Here is a 15,114-nt window from a genome sequence, read left to right as displayed (position 1 = left end):
ACTCTTAAAAAGAGAAGGAATAAAACATAAGGTAAGATCTATGTTCAAAGGTGCTTTTTCTTTTTTTTTTTTAATTTTTTTTTTCGACGTTTATTTATTTTTGGGACAGAGAGAGACAGAGCACGAACGGGCGAGGGGCAGAGAGAGAGGGAGACACAGAATCGGAAACAGGCTCCAGGCTCTGAGCCATCAACGCAGAGCCCGACGCGGGGCTCAAACTCACAGACCACGAGATCATGACCTGGCTGAAGTCGGACGCTTAACCGACTGCGCCACCCAGGCGCCCCGTGCTTTTTCTTTTAAAAAGTGCTCTTTTCTACACAGACCCAGAAAGTTACCCACCATTAAGAACTCTTTTAAGGGATTCTTTGACATCCTTGTTCCTAAGGCTGTAGATAAGGGGATTAAGCATGGGAATCACTGTGGTATAGAACACAGAGGCCACCTTCTCCTGTATTATGTCACTGGTATATGGTTTAAAATACATGAAAATGATGGAGCCATAGAAAACCCCAACAGCTGCAAGGTGTGAGCTGCAGGTACTGAAAGCTTTGGACCTGCCTTCAGCTGAGCAGATGCATAAGATACTGGAAAGAATGAAGGCATAAGAGATGAAGATGGCTACAGCACATGCAAATACATTGACGCCAACCAAAATCATCACCAAGAGTTCCTTGGTGTAGTCTCTTGAGCAAGATATATTCAGAAGAGGGAGGATGTCACAGAAGTAATGGTGGATGATGTTCATTCCACAGAAGGATCGACTAGATATGTAGCTGGTGTGGACCAAGGCTCCAATGATCCCCACTGTATACACACTGGTGGCCAGTAGAAAACAGATTCTTGGGGACATTATGACATTGTAGAGCAAGGGGTTACAGATGGCAACATAACGATCATATGCCATTGCTGTCAGCATGTAGGAGTCATCAATACCAAAGAAGCAGAAGCAAAAGAGCTGGGTCATACACTCAGGAAAGGAGGTGAAATTCTTCTCTGACACAAAGTTCACCAACATCTTGGGAATTATGACAGTGGAGTAGCAGAGATCTATGAAGGACAAATTACTGAGAAAATAATACATGGGCGTGTGAAGCTGAGAACTGATCCTAATTAAAAAGATCAAACCCGAATTTCCCACCATGCAGACCATATAGATCAATAGAAACAGGAAAAAGAGAGGGAGCTGGAGTCCTGGCTGGTCTGTTAACCCCTCAAGGATAAACTCAGTTACTGAAGAATGGTTTCCTGTATCCATTCTTCTCCCAGTTGTGCTAGGCTGAGTAGCTCAGGAAAGAGGCTTTTATTAGACAAACACTGTCATCTGACAGAATTTAGTGATCCCAGATCTGATGAATTACATAATTTCTAACTGGCACAGAATTTCTGAAAAACAAGGCTAAAATCTTAGTTGAAGCCCTTATCAAGACGTCGGTGGTGCATTTGGCTTCAGTTTTTATTGCTGCCACGTGACATAGTGAAGTAAAAATCCTTTTGTCTCCACAAATTGAATCTTAGATTCTCCTACAAATGAAAAATAATCCTTGTGTTATTCAGTAACCTTTAGAGAAACCGTACAGTGCTATTGCCAGGTTTTGCTACTTTTTAATCTGCAGCAGCCTGTGTCCTCTTCTCATGTCTCAGAGCTTAACCTCTCCCTTGTTGGTATCCCTGGGATTCCCCTTTGGCTTTGGCATCTTCATTTTGCTCATTCAGTGTCTGACCCCGATCTCACAGAGCTTTGGTTCCCTCCAAGCTTTCCATCTCTTCTGTGAGTTGCTGGTTTTGACTTTCCTTTCTTTTGTGATATATATACATATTCAGTGGAATATTATTCAGCCATAAAAAAGAATGAAATCTTGCCATTTGCAATGATATGGGTGAAGGTAGAGATTATGATGTAAAGTGAAATAAATCAGTCAAAAAAAGACACAGACCATATGATTTCACTCATATGTGGAATTTAAGAAACAAAACAAACAAGTAAATGGAAAAAAGAGAGAGAGATAGGCAAACCAAGAAACAGACTCTTAACTACAGAGAACAAACTGGTGGTTTCCAGAGGGGACGCAGGCAGGGGGATGGCTGAAATAGGGCATAGGTATTAAGGAGAGCCGTTGTCATGATGAGCACTGGGTGCTGTATGGAAATGTTAAATTACAATATTGTACACCTGAAACTAAAATAACACTGTATATTAACTATACTAGAATTAGAGTTATACTATATTTAATTTAATTTAAAATTTTTTTAAATATTTGGTCTTATCAACTCATGTATTTTAAAGTTTTGTTATCATACAATTCATTAAACCTCACTTTACTACTTAAAAAAAGTATATTCCTCCATGAAACTGTTTCTAATTCCATGTTACTTCTACTGCTCCAACTTCTTTCTCCCCAAAGGCACTCTGTGACTCTTTCAGAGAAAACAATGTAATTTCTTATAGTATAGTTGTGGTTTAGTCATTGGGAGGTGCTGAGGAGCTGAGTGTATCACATCATATCAAACTAGATTAATTTTTACCCATGATTATCTCTTAGTTTTGTGACTCTAAGTTCCTTCTCCTAAATAAACTCCAGTTTCTTCATCTTAAAACAGAGAAAATTCCTACTATATATGTTTTTTTGAAATGGTTTATTCTTCATTCACTCAACAGCTATATTGAGAGACTTCTGTGCATTGAATACGGCAAATTCCCACTCTCGTGAAGTTTACGTTCCAATGAGGGAGGTCAACAAACCAACAAAGAAGTAGATGTAGAATTTAGTCAAGTTATGAGAAATACTATGAAGAAAATAAAGTAGTGTAAGAGCAGAGGCTGGAAATTTAGAGAGCTATTCAAAGGAGGACTTTCTGAAGTGGTGACGTTTAAGCTAAGTCCTGAATGAACTGAGAGGCTGTTAGAGGAGGTCATTGAAAGGATGTGACCACTGGTGGACACACAGCTGGACCCAGGTAACTGGTTGCCCCTCACCCCTTGCCATGTCCTTGGAATGTATTCTTTGCCCATCATTCCCACATTAGAAGCCATTTTTAAGGATGCAGTCTTGTTGTTGGGACCATCTGGAATGTATATGTAACTAAACCCAGTTAAGGTCCCTATATAAACTTAATTCTGCCAAGCAGGTGCAGAAATCTAGTGTCCTGAGACTGCCCAAGACAAGCCCATTAGTAGATTCCTTTGCTTATTAAATTGCCATCTACCTATCTGGAATGGACTACCTCTTTCTACCATCCCTCCATGCCCTCTCTGTAAGGGGCCAATTTGTGAACTAACAGGGGGACAGCCATGTCAGTATCTGCAGAAAAGCTTTTTTCTGGATGGAATGGGTGAAAATTGTCTAAAGGTACAAACTTTCAGTTATAAGATAAATAAGTCCTCAGCATGTAAACTACAGCACAGAGGACCCTAGTTAATAATACTGTATTGTATATTTCAAAGTTGTTGAGAGTAGATATTAAAAGTTCTCATAACACACAATTTTGTAACTATGTGAGTTGATGAGTGCTATTCCAAATTTACACTTCAGATAAATATTAAAAACATACTTGTGTGGCCTGTGACATTAACAGAAATGATTTGACCTCTCTTTCCTTGACAAAGTATTAGACACACACACACACACACACACACACACACACACACACACACACCAGAAATAGTCTCATAAATAACAAACTGGTCATTACCAGAGGGGAGGGTGGGGGAATGAGCAAACTAGGTGAAGGGGACCAAGAAGTAGATTCAATTATTCTTCAAACGACTCCTAGTACAATAAGAACTCTGGGTGATGATGTCTCTAAGGAGTATGGGCATTTGAAGAAGTTTGAGGATAGGATGGTTAAGCCTCAAAAAAATTTTTAATAATTTTTGTTAGAAATGTGTAATTTAATTAAAGTTCTGGAATAGGTTTCTCATGCTAGAATTATAACCAGTAGAGAAAAGTGGGCAGAATAAATAAGGTATCAGAGAAAATGCCAGGAGTTTCTTCCTTTCATTTTTAAGGTTAGACTTAGGGACTCTTGTGAATCCACTATTGAAAAAGCATTAAGTGGGGAAGGACATCATTTTCAACCCTGAGTATAGCACTTTATGAGGGGGGCTAAGAGTCAGGAGCTTGGGTTTTTATTCATAGGTTGGCCCATTGCTGGCTCAGAGATGTTGGATAGTAAGTCAAGTAATGGCAGTGTCCTTTTAATAAAAGAGGAATTCCTGAGTAAGCCCTGTAATACTACATTATTAATGCATGTGTAAATGCTCTGTAAGCTTCAAAATTCAATATGAATGAGAAATATTAATATGACTGGACTTGTCATTGGGACAAAAAGTGAGTTTGAGGTCAGGAGAGCAAGCAAAGAATTATGGAGGAGAAATGATTTCCACGCATTGCACTCTTTGAGCTCATCTGCCTTGAAGGAGACAGTTCATGCCTGTGCATTCTTGTCCAAATAGCATGGGTAATGAGAATTTTTAACTGTCTTCCAAACTTCAGTTTCAATTATAATATCTTATCAAATGCAGATAGAATTAGGGGTGCCTGGGTGGCTCAGTTGGTTAAGTGTCCAACTTCAGTTCAGGTCATGATCTCACGGCTCGTGAGTTGGAGCCCCGCGTCGGGCTCTGGGCTGATGGCTCAGAGCCTGGAGCCTGTTTCCGATTCTGTGTCTCCCTCTCTCTCTGCCCCTCCCCCGTTCATGCTCTGTCTCTCTCTGTCCCAAAAATAAATAAACGTTGAAAAAAAATTAAAAAAAATATATAGAAACATTTAAAAAAAAGTTTTAGGGGCACCTGGGTGGCTCAGTCGGTTATAGGTCATGTCCTCATGGTTTGTGGTTCAAGCCCCACTTCGGGCTCTGTGCTGACAGCTCAGAGCCTGGAATCTGTGTCTCCCTCTCTCTCTCTCTCTCTCGCCCTCCCCCACTCACACTCTGTCTCACTCTCTCTTTCAAAAATAAATAAACATCAAAATTTTATTTTAATTTTAAAAGGTAGATAGAATTTAATGACTTACCTGAATATTACCACCAGGTAAAGTGATGCTGGGCCTACATGAGTTTTTTTGTTTGGTCTCACACAGTGCACGCATGTGCACACACACACATTTGTAAGATATCAAACATTAATGGCCCAGAATCTCACTTATTCTGGCAAAATCATGGAATTGATTTTGCATAAGAATCAAGAAGTATTGATGAAGGGTAGTAGCTTGACACCCGCTAAGCACAGCAAGAAAATAGTCCCATTGACCCTCAGTCCTCTATTATTGAAGGAAAGTTTCGTTTGGATCTATTTGGATCTGAAAGAGGGATTTGAAGTGAAATTCCCCCTTAGGGGCTTGTCATCCACATGGTTGGACTCTACAGGGAAGGAACAATTACAAAATACATATTTGTTGGCAGTGTAGTTGATCCCTGGGGTGTTTCAAATAAACATCAAACTTTTTTTCCCAAGTGTTAAGAAGACTAATAATGATTCCATAGCATCAGAGAGTGACATATCTGATAAAGGGTTAGTATCCAAATATATATAAAGAAATTATAAAATTCAACACCCAAAAAACAAATCATCCAGTTAAAAAACTGACAGAAGACATGAATAGACATTTTTCTGAAGAAGACATCCAGGTGGCTAACAGACCCATGAAAAGATGCTCAAAATCACCCATCACCAGGGAAATACAGATTAAAACTACAGTGAGATATCACCTCACACTTGTCAGAATGGATAAAGTTAATAACATAGGAAAAAACAGATGTTGGTGAGGATGCAGAAAAAGGGGAACCCTCTTACACTGTTGATGGGAATGCAACCTGGTGCAGCCAGTCTGAAAAACAGTATGGAGGTTCCTCAAAAAATTTTAAATAGAACCACCCTACAATCCAGCAATTACACTGCTAGATATTTATCCAAAGGACACAAAAATACTGACTAGAAGGGATATATGCACCCTGATGTTTGTAGCAGCGTTTTCAACAATAGCCAAATTATGGGGAAAAAACCCCCACAAATACCCATCAACTGATGAATAGATAAAGAAGAGATTGGTATATACATATAATGGAACACCACTCGGCCATAAAAAAAAGAATGAAATATTTCCATTTGTCACAATGTGGATGGAGCTGGAGTGTATTATGTTAAATTAGAAGAGTCAGTCAGAGTAAGAAAAATGCCATATGATTTTACTCATATGTGGAATTTAAGAAACAAAACACATGAATATAGGGGAAGGAAAAGAGAGAGAGAGGCAAACCAAGAAACAAACTCTTACCTACAGAGTAAACTGAGGGTTACTGGAGTGGAGGTGGGGGATGGGCTAAGTGGGTGATGGGTACTAAGGAGCCCACTTGTGATGAGCACTGGGTGTTGTATGTAAGTGATGAATCACTAAATTCTAGGCCTGAAACTAATATTACACTGTATGTTGACTAAATGGAATTTAAATTAAAACATGGAAGAAAAATGGTAATAATTCCATAGCAAATATTAACAATTAAATTGCTTTATCAAAACCACAAAGTTATTCCATTTTCCTTAGCATTTTTGATCTATAATCCATCCAAACCCATTTCATCATCTGCAAACACAGAAGAACTTTTTACTCTTATCTAAACGTTTTAGAGGATTATAAGTGGAGAAAAAGAATAAGTGGCCTGTTTTCTTTCTGTGATTTCAAAAGGTATAACCTGGGCTTCAAAGATGTGGGAAGCATATGCCCATGCAATTTTCCAGGTCAGTCCTAATTTCAATTATGTGACATTTTTGCCCATCTGAACTGTCATGAATGGTCTGTTCATTTCTTTATCAAAATGTTCACAGCTTTATTGGGATAAAAATGACATATAATAAATTGCACATATTTAAAGCGTACAATTACGTAAATTCGGTATATATAACTATGAAAACATCACCAAAATTACAAAAAAGAACACAGTCACCCCCTTTGTCATCCTTCCCTCTCAACCTTCTTCCACCCCTTCTCAAGGCAACTGGGAATCTATTTTCTGTCACTGGAGTTTGCATTTTTTAAAAATATTTTATTTACAAGGGGGCGCCTGGGTGGCGCAGTCGGTTAAGTGTCCGACTTCAGCCAGGTCACGATCTCGCGGTCCGTGAGTTCGAGCCCCGCGTCAGGCTCTGGGCTGACGGCTCAGAGCCTGGAGCCTGTTTCCGATTCTGTGTCTCCCTCTCTCTCTGCCCCTCCCCCACTCATGCTCTGTCTCTCTCTGTCCCAAAAACAAATAAACGTTGAAAAAAAAATTAAAAAAAATATTTTATTTACAAAACCATACAATATATACTCTTTGCTTGACTTCTTTTATTTGGCATAATTATTTTGAGATTCACTCAGGATCTTATGTGTATTGATAATTTCTTTTTTTACTTTCTTTTTTCTTTATTTCTTTTTCTTTCTTTTTGCATAAGAATGCCTAATTATTTTAGTACTCTCAGATTGCCTTGACATTTAACTTTGTTCAGATCAATTGACCCTCTATGTGTTCATCTATTTTTTAGCTCTTTATTTTACTCCATTAACCTATCATCTATCTGGATGCCTGTATCACACTGTCTCGTTAATTGTAGCTTCAGAATATGCTTTGAAGTTTATAATGTAGAGCCTCCAGCCTTGTTCTTTATCAGAGTTGTTTTGTTCATCCCAGACCTTTTGTATTTCCTTATGAATTTTGGAAACAGTTTATCAATGCTTACAAAATGCCTATTGGGCTTTTGAATAGGATTGTAGTGAATCTATGAATCAATGTGAGGAAAACTAGTATCATGATAATTAGCCTTCTGATGCAGGAACACAGTATATTTAGGTTTCCTTCAACTTCTCTCAAAAAGGTTTTGCTTATAAGGATTTTGCACATATTTTGCCAGATATAGGATTTTGCACTAAGGATTTCACAGGTTTGATGCTGTATGCAAATGATATTTTAAATTTTAGTTTCCTTTTGTTCACTCCTAATTATTGAAGATGATGGATTTTTATATAATGATTCTGTTTCCTACAATCCAGCCAAACTCAATTGCCATTGACAATACCTTCTTTTTTTTTCCCCCTGTAGTTCTCATAGGATTTTCTACATAGGCTTTCATGTATCATTAAAAAGTTTTACTTCTTTCTTTCTGAACTAGTTGAAGTGTACTAGAGTGTTGGTATCATTGTTGCTATTTGCCTTATTGCTCTGAAGTGTACTTTATCTAACATTGAAGCGTATTTCTTATAGACAGCATAGAGTTGAGTTTGTTTTTTAGCTTTTCAGTGGATAGTTGGCAATTATAGACCATTTGCGATTAAACTGATTATTGCTATGTTAGGGCTTAAGTTTGCCATTTTATTATTTTTGTGTTTTTTCTTCTGTTTTTCTTTCCTCTGACTCCCTTTCTTGACTTCCTATGGGTTACTTTTTTTTTTTTTTTAACGATTTGATATTTGGGGAGACTGGGTGGTTCAGTCAGTTAAGCATCCGAGTTCAGCTCAGGTCATGATTTCACAGGTGATAGGTTCAAGCCCCTCATCTGGCTCAGAGCCTAGAACCTATTTCGGACTGTGTGTCTCCCCCCACCCCCTCTCCCACTTGTGCACGTGCTCCCTCTCTCTTTTTCTCACAAAAATTAATTAATTAATTAATTAATTAATTTTAAAAAACATTAAAAAAGAATTTTACTTTGGGGCGTCTAGGTGTCTCAGTTGGTTAAGCATCCAACTTCAGCTCAGGTCATGATCTCATAGTTTGTGAGTTCAGGCCCCACGTTGGGCTCTGAGCTGTCAGCACAGAGCCTGGAGCCTGCTTCAGATTCTGCGTCTCTCTCTCTCTACCCCTCCCCTGCTCGCACTCTGTCTCTCTCTGTCTCTGTCTCTCTGTCTCAAAAATAAACATTAAAAAAAAATTTTAATAAAAAAATTTTTTAAAGAATTTTAATTTATTTATAAAACTTTAATGTAAACATATTAACTGTTAAAATGTATAAAAACTAAATTTCCATTTAAAAAAAGGAAAAAATAAAAGAAATAAAAACTAGAAGAAATAAAACAAGCACCAATTATATACTTGGGCATGAAAATATAGTTATTGAAATAGAAATTAATTAATACTTGGATTAAACTCTGGACTGGATATAGTTGAAGATATATCTAGGGAACTAGACATTATCGCTGAGGAATTAGAGAATCAGAAAAATAAGTGCTAAGGATTCACACAGAATGCATCAGGGAGAGAAAAAATGATTTTAAAAAGCAAAAAGGAAGTTAAGAGACAGAGAAGATAAACTGAGAGCCTCTACTTTTGTTCTTTGGGTAAATATCTTGTAGTGCAATTTCTGGGTTGTAGGGTAATTTTATTTTAATTTTTGAGGAACCTCCACACTGTTTTCCAGAGTGGCTGCACCTGTTTGCATTCCCACCAACAGTGCAAGAGGGTTCCTTCTTCTCCGCATCCTCGCCAACATCTGTTGTTGCCTGAGTTGTTCATGTTAGCCATTCTGACAGGTGTGAGGTGGTATCTCATTGTGGTTTTGATTTGTATTTCCCTATGATGAGCAATGTTGAGCATCTTTTCATGTGTCTCTTCGCCATTTGGATGTCTTCTTTGGAAAAGTGTCTATTCATGTCTTTTTCCCATTTCTTCACCAGATAATTTGCTTTTTGGGTGTTGAGTTTGGTAAGTTCTTTATAGATTCTGGATACTAACCCTTTATCCGATATATCATTTGTAAATATCTTATCCCATTCTGTCAGTTGCCTTTTACTTTTATTGATGGTTTCCTTGGCTGTGCAGAAGATTTTATCTTGATGAGGTCCCAATATTTCATTTTTGCTTTTATTTCCCTTGACTTTGGAGACATGTCAAGTAAGAAGTTGCTGAGGCTGAGGTCAAAAACGTTGCTGCCTGTTTTCTCCTGTAGGATTTTGATGGTTCCCTGTCTCACATTTAGGTCTTTCATCCATTTTGAATTTACTTTTGGGTATGGTGTAAGAAAGTGGTCTAGTTTCATTTTTCAGCGTGTTGCTGTCCAATTCTCCCAGCACCATTTGCTAAAGAGACTTTTTTCCATTGGATACTCTTTTCTGCTTTGTTGAAAATTAGTTGACCATCTATATGTGGGCCCATTTCTGGGTTCTGTGTTCTATTCCATTGTTCTATGTGTCTGTTTTTGTGCCAATACCATACTGTCTTGATGATTCCAGCTTTGTAGTAGAGGCTAAAGTCTAGGATTGTGATGCCTCCCGCTTTGGTTTTCTTTTTCAACATTACTTGGCTATTCGAGGTCTTTTGTGGTTCCATACAAATTTGAGGGTTGTTAGTTGCAGCTCTGAGAAGAACGCCGGTGCTATTTTGATTGGGATTGCATTGAATGTGAAGATTGTTTTGGGTACTATCAACATTTTAACAATGTTTGTTCTTCCAATCCATGAGCATGGAATGTTTTTCCATTTCTTTGTGCCTTCCTCAATTTCTCTCATGAGCTTTCTGTAGTTTTCCGTGTACAGTCTTTTACTTCTTTGGTTAGGTTTAAGCCTAGGTATTTTATAGTTCTTGGTGCAATTGTGAACAGGATCTATTCCTCGATATCTCTTTCTACTTAACAACAAATGTGTAATGTCAATATATGCCATCACATAGATATACTTTGAAAACATTATGCTAAATATAAGAAGCCAGACGCAAAAGGCCATATATAGTATGATTCAATTGACATAAAATATCCAGAATAGGCAACTCCACAGAGACAGAAAGCACATCAATGGTTGCCGAGAGCTGGGAAAAGAGGCAACAGGAAGTAACAACTTACTCCTCTTGGAGTGAAGAAATGTTCTGCAAACGGAGTAGTGACGGTCGCACAAATTTGTGAATGCACTAAATGCCACTGAATTGTTCACTTTAAAATGTGGAAAGTGTGTGTTTTTCCACAGTAAAGCGCAATATAGTTAAGGTGCATTCAAACTAAGTTTGTTCACAGAGATTGGTCTTTGAGCATTCCCCTTGTCCTGCTAAATTGGTAAGATTTAGCTGTACACATGATGTAATTGCCGGTGGGTTGAGTATAATAATTCAACTTAAAAAAAAAAATGTATAAGGGGCGCCTGGGTGGCTCAGCCAGATAAACATTTGACTTCAGCTCAGGTCATGATCTCACGGTTTGTGGGTTCAAGCCCGGCATCAGGCTCTGTGCTGACAGCTCAGAACCTGGAGCCTTCTTGGAATTCTATGCCTCCCTCCCTCCCGCTCTCTCTGTCCGCCCCCGCTCACACTCAATCTCTCTCTGTCTCTCAAAAATAAATAAACATTAAAATTTTTTTTAAATGTATAAAATGCATCAACTACGTTCAAGCCTTTGTTCTAACCGTGTTAGGAAATACAGAGATAAAGCTAGTGGTAGGTATGAAGCCCATGATCCTTTTCTCAGAGCACTTTCAAACTATGAGTTGAATACGTACAAAATAAGTATTATCCATCATTTTCTTAAAACAGACAAGATTATTAGAATTCTTAATCTAAAGTTAAATGTTAATTTTTTATGAGGAATAACACTGGATGGCTGAAATGGGACCTCATTTTTATTTTTGCATTTATGCTGTTTTTCCATGTTATCTTATAAAGGCCACTTAGCCCCCCTGGGTCTTAGAATTCCTTCTAGACACGTATATACAGTGCTTATGTATATTTTAACATGGTCTTCTGTTGACAACAGAGGTCATTGTTTTGAGATCTTTCCTTTTTAGTGTGGTGATATAATTTCATGGTAAGTACTGTGTTAGGTGTACCCCATACATTTCTATTTTATTGTATTCAGCTCAAAAACCTTTGTGTTTTCTCTTTCATTTTCTTTTTTCAACCATTCCAGATATTTGGTTATTTTCCAGATTAATTTTTGTTGAATTCTTCATTCTTTTGACTTCTAGTTGCCCTCCTATTTTGAAAAACTTTGATCATTATTCCTCTGAATATTTTTTTCCCTTCTCTTCCTCTCCTTCTTCCATTGAGGACTACAATTATACTTATATTATTAGGCTGCTTGAAATTGTCCCCTGCTTCACTGATGCTCTGCTCATACTGTTTTTCAGTGTCTAATTTGTTACCACTCTAATCCAGTGAATTTTTCATGTTGGACATTGTATTTTAATCTTTAGAATTTTGATTTAGGTTATTTTTTATCATCCACATATTTCTCATAATGCTTATGATTTTCTTTACCTTTTGAAAATATGTAATATTTCAATTTTTCATCATTTGAAAATATGAAATATTCAATATTTCATTAAAACAGTAACTTTTAATGTCTTTGTCTACTAATTCCATTATGTGTGACTCTTCTGGGTCTTTGAATATTGACTTTTTAAAAAATCCTAATTATGGGCCTTATGTTTGTCTAGATTTCTCTATATTTCTGGAATTTTTTAACTTTAAATTTAAAATTTTTATCTTAATTCCAGTATAATTAACATACAGTGTTATGGTAGCTTCAGGTGTACAATATAGTGATTCAACAATTCCGTGCATTACTCAGGGCTCATTGCAGTAAGTGTTATATGTCTGGAAATTTTTGATTCTACAGCGCTCTTAAGTTTTTTCTGAAAAATTTGATTTCTTCAAGGCTTGCTTTTATGTGTTTTGGGGTAGAACCCAAATAGCCTTATTTCTGCTGGTAGCTTTGTTTCACTACTGAGACAAAACCTTTGTAAAAACTCTGTTCAGTGCCCTGCGTAACACAAAAGTTTTCCACACTTGATGGTGGAAATATCAAACTATTCTTAGCTCTAGTGGTTTCTCGAGAGTGCTGTATTTTGCTATGTTCCTCTAGAGAGTTGGATCTTGTTCTGGCAGGCAGTTATGTTACTTCTGGATCAGCTTGATCAATCAATGTCTTGTTTTCAGGCTTCTTTATTATGTCTCTAGATTAGCTTTACTTTAGGGCTAGTTAAACCCCACGCACTTAAATCATGACCTTTTTGGATCTCTATTAAATGTCCCATATCTTCTCTATTTAGAAGATCAGAACTTGAATGATTTCTAGCTCTAAGCAAATATTTGCAGTATTTTTACTTACAGCCCCTACTTGTAAATGCTTCAGAAATTTTTCTTTGCCTAGCCTTGTGGGATTTCACCCTATGCATTGACAAATTAGTGTTGAGCCATTCATGCAAGAGGGTCCCGTGTTGATTTCTGTGAATAGCCCCCTCCTCTCTAATGCTCCACTCCCCAAATTCTTGTCACTTTGACATTTAGGAACTCTGACTTCTACCTTACCAATTCAGCACGACTTCTATGTTATTATTGGAATGACTTTTCTGAGCCACAGACTAGAAACTGCCCCAAAGCAGAAAGCCAGAATGAGCATAAGGCTCATCTAATTGTTGTTTCTTCTCTCAGGTATCACAATCCTATGCCATTTTGTAGTGTGTATATGTATATATTCCATGTATATATACATATATGAAACTTAAATTTTCTGGTAGCTTACAGAGTGAGCAAGTTTTGTTAAGTTTTGTAACAGTTATTTCTTTATGAATTGATACTTCCTTTTCATTTGATTCCTTTGTGATTCCTTTGTGAACATCATTGACAATAGGGCTTGATCCCACAACCCTGGGATCATGATCTGAGAAGAAATCAAGAGTGGGATGCTCAACCGACTGAGCCACCAAGATGCCCAGTGTCCTGTTCTCTTATATTTGAGTAGTAATAATTCTCACTCCATAGAGTATTTACAGGAATTAAATTAGAAAATCCAAGTGGAGTATTTGATATATGGCTAGCATACTGATAAGTACTTTTTAAGTATTTTTAAAATAACTTTAGGGGCGCCTGGGTGGCGCAGTCGGTTAAGCGTCCGACTTCAGCCAGGTCACGATCTCGCGGTCCGGGAGTTCGAGCCCCGCGTCAGGCTCTGGGCTGATGGCTCAGAGCCTGGAGCCTGTTTCCGATTCTGTGTCTCCCTCTCTCTCTCTGCCCCTCCCCCGTTCATGCTCTGTCTCTCTCTGTCCCAAAAATAAATAAACGTTGGAAAAAAAATTTAAAAAAAAAAATAAATAAAAAAAATAAAATAACTTTAAATTACTTTTTAAAAATTATCTAATTATAAAATTATATACGGATATAGGTACGAATCAACTAAGATCTTGATGTAAATGTCAAGTAACCCTGTACTTTTATTTTGACATCTATATTGGCATTCACTTCATAAACTCTCAAGAAACTTGACCTCGTGGAATTACAGAAATAAAAAGTCATAGACAAAATTTATGGAATCCTTCCTAGTTTCAGGAAGAATTTTATTTATGTTTATGTATTTTATTTATGTATTAGTGTTTTAGATAGAATCAGCAAAATGTTTGAGAAAAAATCTTAAATTTGGTGTGAGGTAAATCCTACCTTCAATTACAGTTTCTTTGATTTAATATGATGTTAGAGTGTTACTTTGACCAAACTGGAACTCAATTTCCACATCTGAAAAAACATGGACTATAATATATATTTTGAAGTGTTAATGTGAAGGTTTAATAAAACAATGTATATGGATTTCTTAAAGAGAACGTCTTGGCACATAGTCAGAAATTAAACAATACAGCTAATTTCTGCTTTCCCATTATACTGGTTCTAATATAATAGTCATGGCATTGTTCTGTTTCACAAAGTACTTTTAGAGTTTAATATGCCTCATTCAATAAGCTATGTTAAATGCCTCTGTTGCTATCAGAATAAGAGCTACAAATAAGTAGAAAACCTACTAAAAGGTAAAGTGGAAATCTATTGTTTTGGAGCAGGTATTTTAGATAATCTTAGGAACAAACAACTAAAGAAATTTCAAGCAAGTAGGTTATTAAAGACAGTGGTGGCTGATAGGTTCCAAATGCATGTCTGAAAGGTGAAAACAGAGTTTAAAAGGTTTGGCTTTCAAGCAAGGTGTAAGCAAGCGAGATTCAGTGTCAGGACAGAGACTAAAAGTAATGGAGAAGAATGGAACCTAGAGAAAAGGGGTAGGAGTCTAGCCCAGTCAAGTCCTGATGCAGAAGACAGAATTCCTGTTCTTGGAGCAATGCCAGGTGGAAATGAAGGCAAACGTTCTGGTCTAGGAAAACAAAATAGGAATGCAGCATTTAAAAG

General features: G+C 37.2%; 1 protein-coding gene across 1 annotated transcript; it reads right to left on the bottom strand.

The window, feature by feature from the left end:
* Window positions 1-334: 334 nt before the first annotated feature.
* Window positions 335-1,258, bottom strand: LOC101097515 (olfactory receptor 8D2-like). Its single transcript, XM_003992513.2, has one exon. The coding sequence runs from the start codon at window positions 1,256-1,258 to the stop codon at window positions 335-337; it is 924 nt and encodes a 307-aa protein (XP_003992562.1).
* Between the last annotated feature and the right edge of the window lie 13,856 nt (window positions 1,259-15,114).

The sequence above is a fragment of the Felis catus genome, chromosome D1 (assembly GCF_018350175.1).
Source record: "Felis catus isolate Fca126 chromosome D1, F.catus_Fca126_mat1.0, whole genome shotgun sequence".
Lineage (NCBI taxonomy): Eukaryota > Metazoa > Chordata > Mammalia > Carnivora > Felidae > Felis > Felis catus.
This window is presented reverse-complemented; position numbering and strand designations above follow the sequence as displayed.

Coding starts and splice junctions, on each gene's coding strand:
- LOC101097515 (XM_003992513.2), bottom strand. CDS start 1,258: ATGGATACAGGAAACCATTCTTCAGTAACTGAGTTTATCCTTGAGGGG.